Here is a 23,377-nt window from a genome sequence, read left to right as displayed (position 1 = left end):
AAAAAAAAAAAAAAAAAAAAAAAAAAAAAAAAAAAAAAACCTACAGCAGCTTTTTTTTTAATTATGCTTACCTTACTATAAAATAGACAGAAAATGGTTTCTCTGCTTCCCATGTTTGCCCAATTCTTCCCGTGCCAGTCTGAACTAGCACTGAGGGGAAAAAAAAACTAATGGAAGTAAGACGAAGCATTAATGTGATGAGACCAAGAAAGTTAGTGCTTTAAGTTGAATAGAGAAATGTCTTTTTCCTTCCCTGACAATTCCTCATTTCCTGGGAAAGGTATGCATTTCTGCAAAGCAGCCAGGAGTTAATGTAACGAGTGCTTATTAAATACTATACGGTAGGTAATCAGCTCTGTTAACCACCAGCTACTCTACTCAGAAGAGAGAAGCTTAAAGTATAGAAATGTAACCGCTGCAAAGTGTACAACTGGATTCCATGTTAATCCGGTGCCTACTGAGCAACTGGGAGCCTCCGTCTCATCCCAGCTGGGGCTGATCCTCCCAACGCTTCAGAAAAGCCACACAAACGATGTGTCTGCACTTCACGTATTTTTCACTTAAGGACATACCATATCCTCCTTGCAAGAGATTTTTTTTTTTCCCCCTAAGGAAGTCCTGTAAAGAACAAAGGATGGCAACTGTTCAGGTTTAGTTAATCTATGAACCACCACATAGCAATACGGTCCTTTTAGACTTCACCTTAGTTTGTTCTGAAACTGTTCTTCAAGTCTCAAAGCCAGCACCCACGACAGCGAGTGAGCTGAATTGAATATGGGACTTGGACACCCGCTGACCAGCTTTTCCATAAGATTTGTAACTCTTGAGCAAAACGAGAGAGTCTTCTACCTCAGGATAATGCCACATGTGTAATCGTTTTTGTAAGATGGAAAAGTATGCACGATGCTGGGTTATTTGGCTGTTGAAACAGATTTCTTTCTGCAGGGTACAACTGTAGAGACCTAATCTAAAAGCTCCAACTTACACTTTTCTGTGGTCTTAAGGAAATCTTACTGGTCTTGAAACAGATGATTATGTAATCCTACCTACCTTATATAACAACTCCTCAAAAAAATAAAAATATGTTTTTTAAAAAACCCAACCAAAGTAGAATATGAAACCTCGGGAGAAAACGTCCAGCTGAATCAGTGTATACGAAAGGTGCAACAAGTCAGAATTATCCCTGAATGGGACATACGACATTGGAATTTTTAATTTTCGTTCTAGAAAATGTGTACTCCACAGAACCCCCTTGTCTTGCAATAACAAAATAACACCAATGGCTCTCCAGGCCAGCAGTCACCTTGCCGGCAACTCAACCTATCCAGAACTCAAACAAGACCCAGGAAAAGACTCTACACAGCCAAAATAAATCCAGCTTAATCTGACAAATGTTCCTTACACAGGACCTTCTTCATCCCCTAGTCCTAGAGCTCTATCATGCTATTTCCCAGCACTGAAATAAGTGAAATAAGTGAAAATAAGAGGTGGGAGCAGGGAACGAGGCGCCAGAGGGGAAGGCCTATGTCCCACAGCAGCAAATGACCCAGAAAGCCTGACCTCCAGAGAGAAGACCAAAAAATGCCTGCAAAGCGATGAAGACAACTTACAAGACACAGGAGCCTCTGCATCACTTCATCTAGAGCCCAGTGGCTCTATAAACACAACCATCCGGAGGACATTGCTATATTTTAGCAGAGCACATCATGATGCCTATCATGACGGCTCATGATCATTGAAAGGAGTTCAATCATGCCACTACATAAGATGATGACCTTATGCATCGTACATGTTAAAGGAAAAGCCGTTCAAATATTTCTTTAAAGCAAATTAAGAGATTATCACCTCAGCGATTGGGAAACAGTTTTCCAACACCTTCCATTCTTTTGGAGTCGATTCTGTCCTCTGAGAACTTCACCTTCTCCACTTAAACTGGGAACTCCGGCAATGGCGACCAAGATAGGATTGTTGAGACCAACAGGTATCTGTACCGCCTCCTAGTTGCTCGGACAGATACCACACAGTGCCACAAAACTACTCCATCTATAGCAACTTTCCTGGTTGTGGTTTCTGGGGGATGAAACCAAATCATCTCCCCCCAGAGCCTCCTGTTCCCCCCTCCCACCCCTAAGTCCATCGCCCCTCCCCCCGTTGCCCCCTCGCACTCCCACTCCCATCCCCCGTCCCCACTGTCCCCCCTTCACACCCTTGTCTCCTCCTCATCCCTCCTCATCTGAACCTAGGACGCCATTACATTTTGCAACCTGTAGTGAAAAAGAATAAACATCAACAACACAACAACAGCAAAAGCAGATGGCCATCCCTAACGAAATTATGGACCGCACTCATTGAAGTAGAGCAAGTGATATTTCAGCTCCTTCTCAGATCTCTCCAGCCTAGAAAATTGTTGCAAGAATCTCATTAGCGTACAGGTATTTTTACCAGTTCTAGCTGGGCTATGGGTATCCTATGCGCAAAATGCTTCTGGGAGAAATGAAGGTGACATTTTCAGGTGAATCTACTGGGGGCAGGACCCAGAGTTCAGGGGACACAGAGACATCTGTCTCCTTTGTGCCTGCTGTATTCCCAGAGATCCCCCATTTTCAAGCCTCCTTTCTGAGCAATGACCTCAGCCACACCATGCAAGGACTTTTTCCTCTATTTTCCCTTTTTTGACTTCATCTTTGTAGAATCCCTGCTCATGCGTCCTTTCCTCCACTGCCTCCAATTCCTTCACTGCCATCTGTTAGCTACGCTCCCTTTAGCTATTTTCTAATATTAATACTTTCTAGATTTTTCTTCCACGTCTTTTGTTCTCTGACTAAAGACTGTTGCATTTTTTCATCTTCCAGATCAGTTTTCATGGTTAATTCAGTTGTTCAAGATCAAGATAAGCCCCATTTCTGGCTTATCATAAATGTGAAGCAATCTCTCCCATTGAGACCACATAGATGTCCAGCTCCTCTCTACTCTGAGCTAACCTAACAGTATTCGACTTCTTCTGTTTTTCCTGATAACCAAACTTTATTTCTCTCATGTAGCATTTATTTTTATTTTACTAGTCAGCATTGACCAGGCACTGTTAGGAGTCATGCACAGTACCAGTATTCCATATACATTGGTGTACTCAACCCTCAAGACAATCCTCTTGAGATAATACTATGATTTTCTGCCCTTGACAGATGATAAAATTAAGGCTCCTAACCTTCACCAAAGTCACAAAGGCAGTACATGTCAAAATTATAATTTGGATCCAGACTTATCCAGTTATCCCTATCCAGACTCTTAACCTCTGTTCAACATTGTTTCTATCACTTACCACATCCCCAATTTCTAGCACTATCTGTATACACTTTGATTTTTCAAATTTGGTGTTTCACTTCAAATATGATAACAGTCTTGGCTTTCCTCATCACTAACGTCACCAAATTCCTCAACACTTACTGAATTCTCATTTATTGTTTTTATTTCTAAAAAGAAAACCTTTAATAGAGCTAAACCCAAAAATTAAAGACAAGAGATATTTTTGCTTTTCTTATGTTTTTCCTCATTCCAATAAAAATTCATGGTAGTATTTCTATGTTGACACCTATGCTTCTTATAAAACTTCAGATTCCATTCAAGTAAGATGATTTTTTTCTTTTGCTAATCTATCCCCCTATATTGCTCCCTAAAACTATTACCTTTAAATTGTTTTTCATCTCATTTTGAGTGGCTTGATATTGTTCTCATATTAGTTTAAATGGCATCAACTTCTGGGCCATCTAGTCTCCTGTACCTCTGCAATGCCTCACGGTCAAGGTGGCCCACCAAAGCTAGACCATTCCGTTCGCCAACTGTTGACTTGTCCTTCCTCATGTTCTTTAAGAAACTATTCTTGCTAGGGCACCTGGGTGGCTCAGTGGATTAAGCCACTGCCTTCAGCTCAGGTCATGATCTCAGGGTCCTGGGATCGAATCCCGAATCGAATCGGGCTCTCTGCTCTGCAGGGGGCCTGCTTCCCTTCCCCTCTCTCTGCCTTCCTCTCTGCCTACTTGTGATCTCTCTCTGTCAAATAAGTAAATAAAATCTTTAAAAAAAAAAAAAAGAATAAATTAATTTAAAAAAAAAGAAACTATTCTTGCTAAACTCAAAACCATGATACAACTTCATAAGTTGTCTTAGCAGTAATTCAAAATTGAAGCTTTCCCACAGAAATTTGAAAGAAAAAAACAAAGAAAGAAAGAGACTGCCTTTGAAATGCTGTTCTCATAGTTTAAAACAAAAAAACTCTTGGCCCCCTTTTGGCTCTCTGATCCCGGTAGAAAACACTTCCTTTCGTGCACCCCTCTCCTGTCCTCTTCTCTCTGGAAAGTACACTAGACTCTGAGATAAAAGGAATGTCATCATGGCCCTAACCTTAAATCCATTCTAATTTGTTTTTTAAATAAAAGATAAAAAAGAGGGCTCTTAGGTGGCTCAGTCGTAAAGCATCTGCCTTTGACTCAGGTCATGATCCCAGGATCCTGGGATCGAGCCTGCTTCAGGCTTCCTGCGCCCCGGGAAGGCTGCTTCTCCCTCTCTCACTACCCCTGCTTGTGTTCTCTGTCTTGCTGTGTCTCTCTCTGTCACAAACAAAATCTTTAAAAAATAAGTAAATAAAAATAAAAAAGATAATGTCAAAGGAAGGGAGAGAGTTTATAAACTCCAGTATTTTAATTATAAGTAGGACTGTTCCTGAAAAGTATTGTTCTGGTTTTGGATTCTGCCTTAGCATCCCTTTTTTGTATCTCAATTAAGTTAACCTGTCACCATAAATAGATGGAACTTCTTGGAAATGTTTTACGTGCATCCCTAGCATTGGTTGGTGTTATATTATTTTAGCTGCACTAAGACTAGTACTTTTTTTTCCTAAAATCTTTAAACACATTTTAAGTGAGATCATCTACAGTTTTTTTTTAATGGTTATTAAGAAAGTTAAGCCCCGATAAACATTATTGCCACAACGCTTATTTTCATGCCAAAACTGTTTCATACGTTAAAATGAAATTCCTTACCTCCAGCTGTTTCCTTTAACACTTGTGTAGTGTGGTTGTTGGTGTTTGTGGGGGGCAGGGGAATGGGAGGGCACAGGTGATAAAAATAATTTCACATTTTCCTTCAAGTCCACATATAATATCTTTAAGAAATTACTACACCAATGCTACAACTTTTGGAGAAAGAACTTTCAGAAAATTTTTCCAGTTTCCTGATTCTGTATTATGCCAGAACCCCCCACCCCACACACACACACACACATGCATACACACAATGGCTGGATGGCTGGACACACACACACACACACACACACATGCACACACACACACACATGCACACACACACATGCATACACACAATGGCTGGATGGCTACACAGTAACTGAATTTTAATAAAAGCCTTGCATTACTCTAAGTACTGGACTCATTGGGTCATTAGTCCTCACAGCCTATGAGGTGGCGACAATTTTATCTTCATTTCACAGATAAGGAAGCTGGCAAAAGGAAGTCAAGTAAATTACCCAAAGAATAGAGTGTAGTAAGTGGCCACGCCTGCTTCCAACCCAGAGTGTCTGGCTTTAATGTCGGCCCAGACATTTAACAGCTCAGTATCCCAGGAAGAGAATGTGCCTCTGGGCTCATGGCCCTTAGACGGGACCAGGAAGACCCACTGCCCAAACACCTCTCTTCGGTCCACTGTCACGTTGCTGAAAATAGCCCCATTCCACGTATTCTTCCATGTCAAAAGCCAAAGTCCGCTTACCCAGCCAGGTCCACTCACTGAAACCCAGATGCTCTCAGGAGGAACAGTACCAAACCCTAGTTCTTCTGGACACACGTTTGGTAAATTTCTTAGTGGAAAATAGAATCCAGGCCTCCCCTGCCTGCTCAGTTCCTCTTTCTTTCTCAGGTCACAGGCATTGGGAAAATAATGTCTGCTTTCAAAAAAGACACCGAGGCTCCCTCTCTTGGGTATGTGTTCTCCTCCAAAGGTCCAGGGAGACCCAACTCGTCTCAGTTCAGGCAAACACAGCAAAGCCCCTAAAGTCTTGGCTGGTATAGATGTGTTTGCTCTTCTCTGGAGGAAAGTCCAAACGGTGGAGTGTCCAAGCACTTTGCACCTTTCTAAATAATAAATTAAAGCAGCCATTAGCTATCTTCCCTGATCCTTGAGAACCCATGGGGAGGGAGGAATGACCCAAGACAAACTAGAAAAACAAATCCAGATCTCAGCATTTTACCCAAGGCTGGGACCTGCACAGAGATGGGCGCATGTCTGTGTCCATCCATCAGCCTGGATGCTGCTGCTGTCGGAGCATCTTTTGTGGGACTTCCTAATCCCAAATTGCACCATGAAGCAAGCTCTCGCCGTAGAAAGCCCAGGTGGACGAATCAACCTGCCCATTTCCTTTCAGCATCAGCATGACCACATGCTCCACGCTGCTTGCCCTGGGAATGATGCCGCTGTGCCTCTTTATCTATACCAAAATGTGGGTCAACTCTGGGACGATCGTCATTCCCTTTAATAACATAGGTAAGTAAGTCATGAATATCCCCTTCCTATTCTGTTTATCTTCAGGCCAGGCTCAGCCCCTGCTTGCACCAGCCCTATTGCGATTTCATTACAACTCACGCCGCATTTCAATGCAAGTTGGCAGAATCCAACGCCAAACCTTGACCCCACAGGAAAAACTTGCTTTTCCTCCATCGAAATCATCAGGTAGAGGGGCTGACTGAAGACTTCGCTGTCTGGACCTCAGGAAGCCAAGATGGCTGGGACACAAGAGGCTCTGTCCTTTATGTAACCCATAGTACAATTAGCTCGTGGGAACATGAGTTTGCTCCCAGACATTCAGATCGAAGAAATATTAAAAAAAAAAAAAAATCTACCAATGATTTGAAATTAGGGCACCTAGTAAGCAATCATGAGTGTGGCACTTGGAAACTACCAGATGAGACATACTGTAGATCACACTTGACTGTGAGCCACTGTGAAGAGGGAAAGGTGACTGGCGTTTACCATAGCGCAGGAGTCAAGTCTGCTAGTCATGACCCTGTCTCCACTCATGTTGCTCCCAGATGTTTACCCCCACCCCAAAGGGGCTGTTGTTCTGTTTCTGGGACAGCGGATGACAGTGGGAAATTAAGTCATTTGTGTAACATGGGATCCAGGGTAAGATGAACTACTTCCCAGCCCTCCCAAACTAGGCATTTCTCACAGAGCTATAGTCATAAAAGATGAGATACAGGTGAGATGGTACATATCGCCAGGTACGCGGCACACTGCACAGTCATTATTCAGCTGACCGGCCGCCTCGGGAGGTGTGGGTGTTCACTGAAGGGAGCTTCGTGTAAACGAAGCTAAGTCACGACTCAGAAGGATGTTTGTAAAGGAATTCCTGTTGGCATGGGAAGCTGGACAGCTGTGTCGAAAATCCTTTGTTTCTACAAAAGATTGTTTCCGTGATAAAAATGGGATTGGGGCCTACACAACTGAATTTGAGCAAACTTTGAAAATGCTAATCAGGGGCGACCTGTATTGGCACATCTTCCTCAGTATGGGATTTCTCTGCACAAGGTCCTTTTACTGACCTGGGCAACTCCATCATACCAGATATAATCACCCACAAACAGGTTTTAGGGTGACCCTGCAGAATCAGTCACCTCCTAGGCCTCATGCTCCTTAACTCTCAGTCCACTCCCCAGGAGGGCATCTTCCTTCAACTCAAACAATGTAGACTGTTTTCATGGTGTACATTGTAGGTCTCCCAAAGAACCTGTCTGCTGAGTAAGGACCTTAATTCTGTATTACTTATTGTTTTAAAAAATACTTTAAGCTTGGGGTAACGGGGTATCTCAGTAGTTAAGTGTCTGCCTTCGGCTGGGGTCATGATCCCAGGGTCTGCTCAGTACGAAGCCTGCTTCTCCCTCTCCCATTCCCCCTGCTCATGTTCCCTCTCTCACTGTTTCCCTCTGTCAAATATATAAATATGTGTCTCTCTGTGCCAAATAAATAAATAAAATCTTTTTAAAAATACTTTAAGCTTTAAAATATTCTCCTCTAGATATCCATTCCCATCTGGAAAACATTCCAGGGTAATATTGAATAACTTGAACTATAGTATGAATGACTTATACCACACCCTTTAATGTGAATAAATTTTGAAAGGACGAAAACATAAGAAAGAGTAATTAGCACCTCAGTGGAGGTAAAAGTCATCAGAGAAGAGGTCAGAACAAAAAGAAAAGAAAATAGGAAAAAAAAAGAAAAGAAGAGGAAAATATTAAAATAATAATAATGATGATGATGAATTTGAAGAAACAAAAATATTAACTCTGCTTATTCACCATTTAAATATTAACTCTGCTTGCTTTCCAATTTAACCTTCCTGCTATTGGTTTGTCTAGACCTTTAAGAAAACAAGCAACCTGATTACTTCACAAGTTGTTCTCAACACTTTCTAGAGAAGAGAGCTAAGGCCCAGGGTAAAGGTTTCATTTGTCCCAGATGAGCAAGGAGCTGGAAGTGCCCCTGGGCTGCGCATGCTCTCTGTGGGCAGGACCCCAAACCCAGGCCCCCCACGATGCCCACTCGCTCTGAAGGGAAAACACCCTCGCTAAGCTCTCCTATGGGTGCGTGGAGGGTGGAGGAGGGCAGCCCCACAGTTGGCGCCGCTGAAAAGAGCTGCCACCGGTTGCCATTCCTGCCTCCCCCTCCGCGGTCTCTTGGACGGTGTCCAGCGCCGCGCACTGTGCACCTGCCTCATCACCTAATTCCCCCAGCAGCAGCGGAAGCTAGACATAACTCTGCCCACTCCACAAATGGGGGAAATCAGAGCGCAGAGGGGCTGGGCGGTTTGCACCCTCCCCACAGCTTGTAGGGTTCCACTCTGAGCCAACCTGGCTCCACGACCCCACTATGACTGTCCGCCTCTCACTTTTATCCACCTTTCCTTCCTCCTATATGTGCTCTGTAAACTCAATCAAGGCTGAGTTATGGCTCAGGTGGTGCAACCACCAGCCGTGGTTTCCGGTGGAACTGGACAGGCCTTTTGGGGGCTGGGGGTGGGGGGGCGGTGTGCAGGCACTTAAAGAAGAGGGAAAACAGCCCTGAGAAAGAAAGAGAATCTTTACCCCACTGGGGAGTCAAGAGTCACACCAACCCACCTCTTCAGGTGGGAGCCGCACACTCTGAGTGCAAGGAAGGGCAAAGAGTGTCTTTTCTGGTCAACTTCTAGTCCTGGAAAAACTGTCCCGCGCCTCCTTTGTTGAGGAGAGGAAACACGATTTGGGCAGGTGGTCCTGCTTGCAGGCTTATCCTATAGCCTTAGACTGGAGATCCTATTGCCTCAGGGAGGAGATAAAGGCTCAGCATGAGGGGCCCGACCATGGTGAGGCAGGGGGAGAGGGTCGTTCCCCTCACAGAGCCAACACATTTAAAGTACACAGTACCCAAACCTGACCACACTGACATTCCAAGCACAGCATTTGCACCAATTTAAGTTACCACACTACAAGCAATGCATATCAAGATGGTTGTAATTTAAGGCCTACAAACTTCACACAATTTAGAGAATAGTCTGGACACCCCAGGGAAGAAGTCTCCTTCCTCCCAAAGGGGATTTTTCTGGGAGCTCTCACCAGCCTATGTACCAACAACTCTTCCATATCCTGTGTTCCACCATTTTCTCCCCATGTGTCCCCCCTATCTTCCTTTTTTCCTGCCGCAGGTACTCCTGGCCATGCCTTGATCCCTTTGAGTAAGTTCTGGGAAAAAGTAACTGCTGACCTTTGTATTGCCAGGAAGACCAGAACGCTACAAAGAAATTATGTTTTCATCACTGTTGTGTTCATTTTAAATTCATATTTACAGCCCTGCAATCTAGAATCCATTTTCGAGTCCTCATTGAATCTACTCCAATGCTAAGTAAAAACCACTTTCGAAATTTCGTTATTCCGTTCCACTTTCCCCTACTGCTTTAAAAGGATATTTGAAAAAGAAACAGCCCATCAGAAGTTCGAAGTTGTTGGTACTATATTATATAAAAGCAGTGATTGGACCAATGAGTGTTAAGTAACATGGAGGAACAAACCACATGTCATGGGAACAGCAGTAAATCTAACACAGAGAAATTGAAGTACGACTCTTTTATCTGGCTGGGTGAGCACGTTCCTGCAAAGAATTATAATTACTTGAGAGGTCGCCAAATATATTATCTCACAGAAAATTTAAAGCACGCTTTTTCAACCTCTTCTCTCACCTCTCTGCCGTAGATTTGAATAACCGAGCTGAGTCTGAGCCAGAAGTCATTAGCCCGTGGAATGCCTGGAGAATTTTGAACTTTTTGTTTTATCTCTACTATGGGGAAGTAACAGGGAGATGTATAATATCTGTGTGTACCCCACAAACATCAACATATACACAAAGTTTAAAGAGGTATTTTTCCTAGGATATAAAGATCCAAAGAGCAAAGAAGCCAAGATTCCAATAAATTGAAACTAAAAAAGTATCAGGATAAAGAGCACCAAAAAGGATTTATACCATCCCTATTATCAAGGCTGTATCGGCAGTATGAAATTATTTACTGACGTGGGTAAAGACGGAGAGTTTATTGTTGTTTTGCTGGAGTCTGTTGTGGGTGTTCAAGAAGGGAGACCGACCAAGCTTTCTTCAAGCAGCTACTCTTTTCTTTTCCTCTGTCCTGTGCTCTGTGTTCTGCTGATGAAATGTCTCCTCTGTCATATTTAGGTACATCTTTGGTCGCTCTTGTTGTTCCTGTTTCCATTGGAATATTTGTTAATCACAAATGGCCCCATAAAGCCAAGATCATACTTAAGGTAAGTGCTCCATGCCATAGGTTGAAAAATGAAATGCTCCACATTGTGAATTCCAAATTGGTTCTGGTGAATTCTAAATCAGTTTTCTCATCATATTATAATCCTCCATCTAGGGGGACTTGATGTTGTTAGATATGCCATCCACTCTTCTAGAATGCCTTTCCTGACCCCACTACAGGGCAGAATTCTATGCCCACTTTGAGATACTCAGCTCAAATACTGCCTCCTGATTTTACTCTACCTTGTACTCGCATGGCACTTGGCTCTGATCTCTGTTCTGTGGTTCTGTATTATAAAATAGACCAAGAAAGCTGTTTGAAAATAGATCATCTGTTTCTTATCTCTGAATCCATATGGCCAGTTCAGCACCTGGCAACTGGAAGATGTTAGTACCCATTAGTAATCAGTAACCATGCATTCTCCTTCACCTGCTGTATTCTACCTAGGTGAGATGGATAAGATAAAGACACAGAGGATATAAATATCCAGATACTAATACAGATAAAGGTATAGATAGACGTAGATGCAGGCATACATATATCCCATTGATCAGGAGACAAAATAAGCTAGCCAGTGTTCTTTGTTCCTCTGGACCAAAAAAAAAAAAAAAAATTATAATCTCAAAATTTTTTTTAATGTGAAAAGGAGAAAACAGTAATAACAGTAGTTTGTTTGCATATGCTCTTTTAAGTTTCGTAGAGTTTTACATCCCCTGTCTCACTATCATCATCATGAAAAGTATCTAGGGCAACATTTTATCTTCAGCTACAGATGAAGAAAGCAGGACTACTAGAAGTTGTATGACTTACCAAAGGAAGGAGAGCAGGAGGAGTTGAATCTGGAGGCCAGGTCTTCCAGTTCTTGCTGACTTGGCTTTCTTCCTCTCCAACAAGGATCATTTCCAAGCTAGAACGTCTTCTTCAGGCTAATGGAGCATGGACATTAGAGGTCTTGATATTTTCTAAAAAATGAGAACATAGGACAAACACCGCAGTTTCTGGTGAGCTGACCACAGTCATCAGGAGGGGAATACACTACACAGTGACTTCACTGTCTCAGCTGTTGGGTCTGCTTGTGTCTTACTTCCAGATCGGGTCCATCACAGGCGCAATCCTTATTGTGCTCATAGCTGTCGTTGGAGGAATCCTATACCAGAGTGCCTGGATCATCGCTCCCAAACTGTGGATCATAGGAACGCTATTTCCTTTGGCCGGATACTCTCTAGGGTTTTTACTGGCTAGAGTATCTGGTCAACCCTGGCACAGGTATGGTGTTTTGGTAAATCAGACTGGAAATTTTCTTCTGTAAGAGTTGTAGTATGCATTTGTTGGGGCTGCTGTAAGGAAGTACCCCAGACAGGGTGGTTTAAACAACAGAAGTCTACTTTCACTTAGTATTGGAGGTCAGAAGTCCAAAGATCAGCAAGCCAGAAGGATGGTTCCTTCTGAGGGCTGTGAGGGGAAATCTGTCCCAGGCCTGTCTCCATGGCTTATAGATGGCTGCTTTCACATTGTCTTTCTTCTATGAATGTTTCTGTACTCAAATGTCACATTATGATAAGGACACCAGTCGTACTGGATTAGGGCCCACCCTCATTACTTTACCTTAACTAAGCATATCTGTGATAACTATATTTCCAAATAAGTCCACATTCTGAGGTCCTGGGCATTAGGACTTCAGCATATCCATTTGGGAGGAAACAATTCAACCCATAACAGCTGTAAATACTGCTAAAAATTCGAAATTTTTCACCCTTAATAACATTCACCCCATTTCCGACTATGTCATGATATAGACTCATTCATTTCTAAATTGTATAAGCCCCCCAGAAAGAAAATACTGACAGCCTCTCTGTTGCTCAAATGCTTGGGGACCATTCCCCACACAATGAAGATTGACCCCTTCAATGACTCACACTCTTGTTTTCCAAACAGAGTAACTTCAGCAAAAGCACTCAGGCTGGCCTTGTCACTCACAAGGGCTCCTCCAGCCAGTGGCAGGATGGACTCACCATCCCAAGGCACTGATGTTAGAACTGGGGTTAGCATGTATGAGTCTGGTCCCAAGTAGAAACCTTTCTTCTCCTACCAGCCCGTCTGACTCCATGGGCAGAAAAAAAAGCAGGTGTCAGCGTCAGGGCATGTATGAGGCTAGGAGATGCTCAGGACTCGGTAGTGGAGAGTGTTACATATATGCCATCAAGCCGACCTGGGCCTACCACTTACTGACCTTGGGACCTCAGGACAGGCATTCACTCTTCCTCTGACTTTTCTCATCTGCAGAATGGGGCAATAACATCTACCCGGCAGACTTTTTTTTTTTTTAGTCAAGATTTAGTCAGAAAAACAATATCAACTTAAAATTGAAAGAACTCTAACAAATACTCTATCTTGAGTGTTTTCTCAGCTCCTGCTCTGTGCTCTGCACAGTTACCAAGGGCATAATCGAAAAGAGTGAAATGAGCCCACTTTGAATTTATGGAACACTAATATAAATGATCCTGCTCTTTTCATATCTGTATTTTTAATTTTTAAATGTCTGCTTTAAATGTATATGTATTATTCAAAATGTAATTTTATTTATATTGAATATATTACCTACTAATAAAGATTATGCCATAATATAAAGTCTTTATATATAAGTATATATACATGCATATACACACATATATACAGATACAAAGATATACACAGATATATAATATATAGACACAAATATAGATCTATTCCACTGCTCAGGGGACTAAATAAGCAAGTCAGTGTTCTTTGTTTGTCTGGACAAAAAAAAAAAAAATTATCTTTAAATCTTTTTTAATGAGAAAACAGTAACAACAATGGTTTTATTTGCATATGCTTTTTTAACTTTTGTAGAGTTTTATATCCATTTTCTCAATATCATAACAACCATAAAAGGTGAGTAGGGTGGGCACAGTTGGGTGGCTCCGTTGGGTAAGCATCCCACTCTTGATATCGGTTCAGGTAATTGATCTCAGGGTCCTGGGATTGAGCCCACATGGGGACTCCTGCTCTGCAGCTAGTCTACTTGTCTCCCTCTCCTTCTGCCTCTCTCCCGCGCACTCTCATGCGCACTCTCTCTCTATCAAAAGGAAGGGTAAATCTTTAAAAAGAAGAAAAGGTAACTAGAGCCAGATATTATCTATGTATATAGAGAGAATATTTATATAGTATACAATAATATATATTAAGAAGTTATATATCTATGTAGTTTAAGTAAAAGTACATGTTGAATAAATATATACATTCAATGTATATATGAATATATACACATATATGTACTTGTTCTCCTTATGTCTGCCTTTTTTTGAGAGAGAGAGAGAGCACACACGCAAGTGTGCAAAGGGGAAAGCGGGGCAGGAATGGAGAAAGAGGGAGAGAATCTCCAGCAGTCTCCACAACCAGTGCGGAGCCCTACGGGGCTCAGTATCCGACCCTGAGATCATGACCTGAACTGAAATCAAGAGCTGTGGGCTTAACCAACAGAGCCACCCAGGCGCTCCCACATTATATCTGCTTCCAGCGTTATTCAATAACAAAGTAAAAACTACTGACAACAAAAGGGTAACTCCTCTTAACGTGTCTCATAGGTGCCGGACAGTTGCTTTGGAAACAGGGATGCAGAACACTCAGCTGTGCTCCACCATCGTGCAGCTCTCCTTCACCCAGGAGGAACTCAACCTCGTGTTTACCTTCCCACTCATCTACAGCATCTTCCAGCTTGCCTTCGCAGCAATATTCCTAGGAAGTAAGGAGTAATGCGAATCACGTGTTGCTGATGATGTTCCTCTTTGAGAAAGCCTCAGGGAGCTAAGATGGCATTTTTTTTTTAATAATATTTTGTGGCAGTGAATGTCATAAGTTAAACTCCTTTCTGGTGGAAAAAAAAAAAAAGGATGGGAAAAGCTACCTATAATATTACCATGACGTCCCAAGAAGATTGCAATTTTATCAGAAGGCTCTAGTAAAGAGTATTTATTTATTTTTATATATTTTATGTAATTTTTATATATTTTATGTATTTTTATATTTATATACTCTATACAGTTATTACTTTTAAATGATGAGTAATAGAGGTCAATTCTCTCCATCAGCTTTCTTTTTCTCAATAATTAGGGAGACATATTAACCTGTTAGGAGAATTTTATTGTGTCTTTCTACATGCTTCCAGAAACCCCAAGCTGGGCATTTTTTCCAGATCATCATCTTGATATGCTTTGTAAATATAGGCTATTATCCAAAACAGTGGTATACAAGGGATATTTATCAGGCTAAGTTAAACTGGAAGATAGATATGAGTGCGTGTTCATGTGTGCCTACACTGTGTAATGTCCATATAATTGAAACAGTCAAAGCAAACACATCCTTTTTTCAAGTCCTAGGGATAACTAACCTGGTTTTTCATTTTCCTCTACTGTAGTTTCCAATCTAGTCCTTAGCACCTGCTACCTGTTGCCTTCACCTAGTTAAAGCTTGCCTTGCATTTTCTTCTCCAGGGACTGATATGTTTAACCTCTATTTTTAAGCTCTACTTTTTTTTTTCTAAATAAAGAGACTGATACCTTAAGCTCATTGATTTTTAAGGAGGGTTATATAGTGAAGGTGAAAGACACAAATAATGACAGTGTTAAGTTGTAGAATGTCCGGTGGTCCAGTGTTGTTTGTGTCTGGTTTGGCTTTGTTCTTCACTCCAATAGGTATTGCACTTGCCCGTAGGCACTAACTCTTCTCTGTGCTACTGTCCAGAACACTATTCTCAAAGCAGAGCTTTCCTTCTCATATAAGACTCTCTGGGTCCATTCGGAAACTTTCCACTGATCTATCACTCACACAGGAGACAGAAGTCCATGGTCTAATAACCTTGTTGTCATGTATGATAGACATACATCCAATTCGGTACACCTTGAGATTTTTCCGAATAATTCGCTAATGATGTCTACCAGAAAGCCAGAGAAAGCAGACTGGTTGATAGAACAATTCAGTGAATTTGCTCGTTGAATAACTAACTCAAAAGAGACTCATAAATAAGCCAAAGGAATGATGGGAAGGAAGGTACTGGTATTGGCCTTATACTTTCCCACATTTTTATCAATAAAAATAAAGATGAGGAAGTCATCATTATTAATTATATGCAGTGCCTGGAAACATATTCTGGGTAAAAGGATTAGAAGCTTTAATTTTTCTGGAACAAGGGAAAGAGGAATGGAAGGGACAGAGGGAGGCAGGAAGGAAGGACAGAAGGAAGGAAGGAAGGACAGAAGGCAGGGAGGGGAAGGGGAGGAAAGGCAGAAGGAAAGAAGAGAATAAACAATTTGGTTAAATAAAATAAGTGGTGTGTGTTGAAGAAGTCCCAGCTGAAAACAATTTATAATAAAACTGCTGGACTATTTTAATGAACCACAAGCTCAGTTCAATAGACTCAATAGCTCAGTGGCTTCAAAATTAATATATTGCTAAAGGGACCAGTAAGGAGACATGGATTGTGACATCTTAAGATCTCTGAAGCAGATCCTTGTCTCTCTCAGCTGTGTATCATGAGAGGGAACATTTCCTGAGCAGTGACTACTCTCCCAGGGCCATACTAGGCGTCTTACTGTTTTATTTTTTTTTTTTGAAGGTTCACAATTATCCTCTGAGATAGACAATATTAGTATACCTATTGTAAGTGTGAAGTTCCAATAAATAATACTTTCTCTCCCTCTGTTGACTTTGGAACTAATTGAGAAGTAGAAGAAAAATCAGCTGTGTAGATTAAAAAATAGTACTCTTATTACAGATAAAACTTATATAGAAAATATGGCTCAAAATTGCGACCACATGGGCTGATTCACGCCTTTCCACCACCCCACTCATGGGCACGTTGCACGTGTATACACACATACACTGCTCACCTTCCCTTGCCAGGAAATACAACCATCCCTCCCACCATGGCTGGCTGTGGAACTAAAGAACGTCTTCCACTTTCTCTAAGCAACATGCAACCTACAGAAAGTGCAAGCTGATTTTGAGCCACAGATTGTAATCACTGCCCAAAAAAAAAAGCTTTTAGCTAATTGCTATGAAACTCCACTAACCTCCTGTGTATTACTTTCTAGCGTATGTGGCATACAAGAAATATCATGGAAAAAATAATGTAGAATTTTCAGAGAGCAAAGAAAACGAAATGGTCTCCGGGTCATCGCTCCATAAGGTGAATGAAGGATTTCAACCAGATGGAAGGTAGACATCGCCTGGACAAAAGAGAAAAACTCAAAAGTACATGCTTCTGTTAACAAGATTTGTTGGTTTTGATGGGATATTTGGCAGGAAAAAGTTAAAGTGAAAATTTAAATTCCCGTTGAATCCATACACTGGTTTTGGTACCGAGTGACTGGTGGTTCAAATCCTTAATGTGACAAATATTTGTATACACACACACACACACACACACACACACACACATACATATATATATACTGTCTTTGAAATATGCCCAAGAAATATCCTCGGACCTCCGACTAAAACTGACATTGGTAACACTGAGAACGTCCTAACTCCTGAACAGATTCTTAACCAGAATCTCATAACCTGACTTTTCGTATCTTAATATAGATGCAATGAATTGTTGTTATTATTATAAAATGATCAAGATTTTCTTCAGTATTTACGATTGTAAAAAGATTGAAATTAACATCTTCCACTGACATATTAATTACTACTTTGAAAATGTTGTAACCTATTTATTTATATAACTTTGTTGTATAACATGGACAAATGCCTGACTTCCTGTATTAAAAAAAAAAAAAAAAAATAAGTCAGTCTTCTCCAGGGACTGCCCAAAAGCAAAAATAAGAGAAAAGAGTTACTAAATAGAATTCAATCACCAAATTAGAATCTGGCCCATACTCATCAGTGACCTTATACATTGGTTGCTCTGCCTCAGGAGTCCAGTGACACCACTAGATTTTTTTAGGAAAAGCAGAATTCTTTCCCATGTCTTAAATTTGGCAAAGAGCTCTTCAAGCCCTAGAAAGGGGCTTCTTCAAGGTTTGCCTGTAGGAGGCAGGTCTATTCAGCTCACGGGAAGACCCCACAGTAAGAATCATGGAGCGGGGAGGGGCCAGGAGGCTCAAAGACTGCAGAGATCCTGCAAAAATAAGCCCTACTCTAGTGAGTGAGTTCATTCAGTTCCATGGGAGATGATGGGAAATGCAAGGAAAAACACTGATAATAAAGGCCCACTTGAAATGCATGATAAGGGTGAGTTAGATGTTACCAAAAAAAAAAAAAAAGAATGAAACCAGGGAGCCACGAGGGAAGTGGGTATTAAACAGTATTTGAAGAAGAGGACATGCCCAGGGCCCAGAAGTCGGGTGGGCCCTGCCCAGTGGGTTGTCTGCGCGCTGTGAGTAGGTGTCACCAGAGGAAGCAGGGGGATTTGATCAACGGCAGCAGGGTTCCGTGTCAAGGGGGAAACAACTGGCCGCGTGTTGGATCTAATTGAATTTCTTTTCCTTCATTCTGCAGCAAAAGCGGGCACATTCTTAACTCAGATCACAGTGGTTTAGTTCTGTTTTCCATTTGGACATTTTCCCTGCCTCATAGATTTCCTTTCGAGTGTTTGGGTTCCAAAGGGCCTTTTGCGTTTGGGTGAGGTGAGTTCAGATCCTGCTGGTGTTCCTCAGCATTCAAAGAACACGAAGATCACCTCTGAGCTTTCAATGGAGGGTGAGGGAATATGCTTTTAAAATTGTAACACTTATGCCTTTTTATAGGAGGGTCACATTTACAATTGAATAAAGCTCCTATATTTTTTTTCATCATTAGACAAATATATTAAAAGGGATTAAAGATTTTTATTAAAGGCCAGCAGGGGAGACATGGTACAGATTTTCCATTAGGCAGTTTCAAAGAATACACTTCCGAGGGTGCATAAGAAAGACACTGGTCTGTCTGTTAAGTACCTCCTGTGCTTTCCTCATCAAACAGAAAACAGGCAGGTGTACTGAAGCCACACAGTGAATTCAGATGATCATTTCAACATACCCAGAGTCGAGGGTTTGGATGCCAGCAGCTGAAGCAAGCAGGCTTTTCCTCCCTATAGGATCCAGATATGTGAGGCAAAACTTGGCTTTCTTTCATGGAATGGTATCTTGTGAGTTGTGGTTTTTTTTCCTGATATGCTCAAGGGAAGAAAAATAGCTGAGCTTTGTAAAATGACAGCTCTGTATTTTTAAATGAGTTTGAAAAGCCGGCTAAATTATGTATTTTATTGCCTCTGCGAGTATCATATTAAATGAATATTTTATTTTAAAGGCTTAAATAAATGAAAATAATTTTTGTAATGTTTGGTCTGTGTGAGTCTTTGTGACAACTGTCAAGATTTCTTCAATTGTAGAGGTATAAATAAGGTGGGGTTTCTCTAATCTTAGATTGTTCTCTGAGAAGTGCCTGAAAGAAACTCTTAATTAAATATTCTAATAATTGGGTCTCCCACAGATACAGATTGAGGTTGTCCCCAAGCAAATCATACTGGGGGAACATTAATCAAAGACTTAAAAACAGTGTGACAATGACAACCATTTAAAATAATAATAAAAGTATTTCATGTACTGGTAAATAAGACTACTATCACCTTTTATGAAAATTTTACATTTATATACATAGCGTAATGTATAAACATGAATATGAATATATATGGACATGTATATAGAGAGAGAGAGAACATAAGTATTTAGAGAGACACAGAGAAAGAGACTTCAATTATGGTAGCAGTGCATTAAAATCTCTCACCAACTGGATTGAAGAAATTCTGGATATGAGCCTCATCTGACTCCTCAAAGACATCACTCTGGTTGTCCCTCTAGGAAACTTAACTCCCTTCCAGCAGGAAACAATTTATCTTTCTTGGAATATTTGACAACCCATTGCCTCTCACGTGTTTGCCTCTTCAAAAACCACATTAGTGTAGCACGAGAGTCTTTATACTATGTTATGGATACTCCCGGGAGTTCTTGAAATTGTCCAAGGGTATGCAGGCATGGATAGGGAATCAGTTTCCATTTCTTCAATTTCCATATGTGTGCTTTCCCCAAACTCCCCTGCTTGAGATGCCCCAGGGCTGCACTTGCCCTAGGTTCCCCCTCTCCACCTCCCCTTTCTTGGCAGGGCTCTCCCCTTGAAAGGAAAATCCTACTCTAGCCACCCCTCATCTACCTATGGTGGAGAGGCCCAGGGGAAAAGACAAGACTCAAGCACCAGCTAAAGGAATAATTCAAAATAATAGTGTCTGTGAAAGGCTTCTTATCTTTTTAATTGATTACATACATATCTATTTAAGACTTTAGGAACAAAGTTTTTTTTCATATTTTGTTTTGTTTTGTTTTGTTTTTTAATTACTTTTCAGTGTACTAGAATTCATTGCTTATGCACAACACCCAGCGCTCCATGCAATACGTGCCCTCCACAATACCCACAGCCAGGCTGGCCCAACTTCCCAGCCCCCGTCCCTTCAAAACCCTCAGGTTGTTTTGCAGAGTCCATAGTCTCTCATGGTTCACCTCCCCTTCCAATTTCCCTCAACTCCCTTCTCCTCTCTAACTCCCCAGGTCCTCCATGCTATTTGTTATGCTCCACAAATAAATAAAACCATATGATAATTGACTCTCTCTCTGCTTGACTTATTTCACTCAGCATAATCTCTTCCAGTCCCGTCCATGTTGCTACAAAAGTTGAGTATTCATCCTTTCTGATGGAGGCATAATACTCCATAGTGTATATGGACCACATCTTCCTTATCCATTCATCCATTGAAGGGCATCTTGGTTCTTTCCACAGTTTGGCGACCGTGGCCATTGCTGCTATAAACATTGGGGTACAGATGGCCCTTCTTTTCACTACATCTGTATCTTTGGGGTAAATACCCAGTAGTGCAATTGCAGGGTCATAGGGAAGCTCTATTTTTAATAAGAACAGGGTATTTTTTTTTTAACCTGGGTTGGAATATTTTAATATATAAACACTCTAGAGTGGGAGTGAAGAAAAATCTCCACGAACATGCTAGCATTTCCATCCCCAATGTTTTACACACATCCCCCAAAAAACCTCTCTCTTGAGGATAATCCAAACCCATATTGATATATTAGTTAGAATTAAAAAATGAAGTCAGATTTTTTTTTCATAAATTAGATGAGCTAAATCCTCCAAGGTTTAAAAAAATACATTAAAAACATGTAATAATACAAAAACCATATATTTAAAATAATTGACCTAGAAAATATAAAGACTCTTAACAACCCAAAAATAAGAAGGTAAGTCAATTTTTTGAATGAGCAAAAAAAATTGAATAAACAGGCAAAGAATGACTGTAAAGCAAATAAGCACGTGGCCATGGCAAATGAATATAGGAAAAGATGCTCAACATCATTAATAGTTAGATAAATGCAATACCTCAGTAAGGTACTACTTAAATACCCATAAAATAGCTAAAATGAAAAGTTAGTAAAGATAGCACGTACTGGTGAGAATATAAACAGTAACGCCCATAGTTTGCAGGTGGTATGGTCACTTTCCAAACCGGTTTGCAGTTTCTTATCAAGTTGAGCATCCACTAACCATATAACAGCAAACTCACTCTTAGGTATTTATGCAGTTCCTAGAAGTAGAGCACAGTAAGACAAAGCTCAGGGGCCAGGAACTTGCAGCAGGCCTTGACTCTAAGAGGCACAAGGGAACATCTGGGGTGATGGAAATGCTCTAAATCACGACTTTGGTGGTGGTTACACAATTTCAAGCACTTGTCAAAATGCATAGAACGGTACATTTTAAACTGGTGCATTTTGTGCCATGTAAATTATACCATTAATAAAGCTGGCTAAAAATGTTACTGTCCAAGATGTAGCAAGGGAATTTACTACATTTTTCCTGACCCTCTGAGAACACCAAGTAAAATTTGAAGCCTCTAAGTGAAAGGGTAACAGGCTCTAAGAGCTGTCAGACAAGTCGACTAAAGCCTTTGTTCATATACTTCTTAGAAATTAAAAGCTCAAGTTCCAGAAACATTTTGAGAAACAGGTATTTTCAATTCTTTTCTTGCAGCAAAACTGAAAAATATTCTCACTGAGTTGTCAACTCTTGCATTTAAAAAAAAAAAAAAAAAAAAAAGTGTTTTGAGGATAGACCACTGTGACTTTTTGGCATTTAACTTGGAGGAAGTTCGAATTTGAGGGGCGATAGATACCAAAAGTCCTTCCATTGTCATCTACCTCTTTACGTGAAACAAGGTTGATCAGCACTTAAACCTAGAGAAACCAAAAAGGGGAACAAAATACATGATAAAACTTAGGCACAGAGAATTAAGGAACTTTCTCCATATCACACAGGTGACAAGTGTAGAACTTGGTTTGAACTTGAGAAATTTGGCTCTATTTCCTGTACTATTGACCACAGTACTACACTAGGTAATATTTGTCCACATACGTGGAATTTTTAATATTTCGTAAATGTGTTACTTAGAATAAAACTCTACAGTGGAGATGGAATTGTAATAGAAATTCAAGTAGGAAGAAAAATAATGTTAAATTACCAAATATGAAAGCAGAACTTGTCCATGTTTTTTTTTTAATTGGACAATGGGTATCATACCTATGAGGTATGAAGCTCAGATTAGATACATTAGATATATTTAAAAGTGATGTGACAATTTAATTAAAATTTTCAGTATTTTCAAAATTGTATTTGTAACTATTGTCAGAAATTAAATTTGCATCTATTTGATGTTATTATGAGAAATGCCAAATGTCACCTAAAAATTTACAAGGTATACAGAGGTTTTAAAAATTATTTAGAGGTTATGCAATCTAGTTTGTTGATTTTGTTTTGTTTTGTTTTTCTTTTTTGTTTGTTTGTTTTAAATTCTAGTGTTCTAACCTTCTCTTAACTTCCTAAGGATTACATTTAAAAATCTGGTCAGGGGGCACCTGGGTGGCTCAGTGGGTTAAGCCTCTGCCTTTGGTTCAGGTCATAATCCCAGTCCCACATTGGGCTCTCTGCTCAGCAGGAAGCCTGCTTCCTCCTCTCTCTCTCTGCCTGCCTCTCTGCCTACTCTTGATCTCTGTCTGTGAAATAAATAAATAAAATCTTTTAAAAATAAATAACTAAATAAATAAATAAAAATCTGGCCAGTGTTATAAAGATGGTAGGGGAAGCTAAAGAATGATTGCCCTTTCTGGAAATAAAATACACAGACAAGCAAACACAACCATATGTCTCAACTGTAAGCATTCCTAACTTCTAGACCTGGTGATTACTATAACTGGAGATGCCGTGGGTAAAAAGTCCCCCATACAAGCATCTGAGGAAGCAGTGATGGTGGACAAGAGAAGGCTAATGGTTGTAGGGAACCATCAAGACAGTTTCTTGATGTAAGTTTTGCTTGGGACACAAGGTGGCAAGTTCCATAAAAGCAATATAACATTCAATTTGCCATATCTCTTATCACAAAAGCAGCTCAATACATACTTGTGAAATTGA

The 23,377-nt window shown here is 40.6% G+C and overlaps 1 protein-coding gene across 1 annotated transcript in view; it reads left to right on the top strand.

Annotated features, from left to right (window-relative positions):
* The window catches only part of SLC10A2 (solute carrier family 10 member 2), a 20,554-nt gene extending 1,363 nt beyond the window's left edge, over positions 1-19,191 (top strand). The window contains exons 2-6 of the mRNA XM_059377464.1: positions 6,431-6,549; positions 10,765-10,853; positions 11,943-12,118; positions 14,458-14,615; positions 16,963-19,191. Of these exons, the coding sequence (XP_059233447.1) occupies positions 6,431-6,549; positions 10,765-10,853; positions 11,943-12,118; positions 14,458-14,615; positions 16,963-17,090 (670 nt within the window). The 3' untranslated portion in view covers positions 17,091-19,191. The remainder of the gene's footprint in view (positions 1-6,430; positions 6,550-10,764; positions 10,854-11,942; positions 12,119-14,457; positions 14,616-16,962) is intronic.
* The last annotated feature ends 4,186 nt before the right edge of the window (positions 19,192-23,377 follow it).

This window comes from Mustela nigripes, chromosome 15 (genome assembly GCF_022355385.1).
Source record: "Mustela nigripes isolate SB6536 chromosome 15, MUSNIG.SB6536, whole genome shotgun sequence".
Lineage (NCBI taxonomy): Eukaryota > Metazoa > Chordata > Mammalia > Carnivora > Mustelidae > Mustela > Mustela nigripes.
This window is presented reverse-complemented; position numbering and strand designations above follow the sequence as displayed.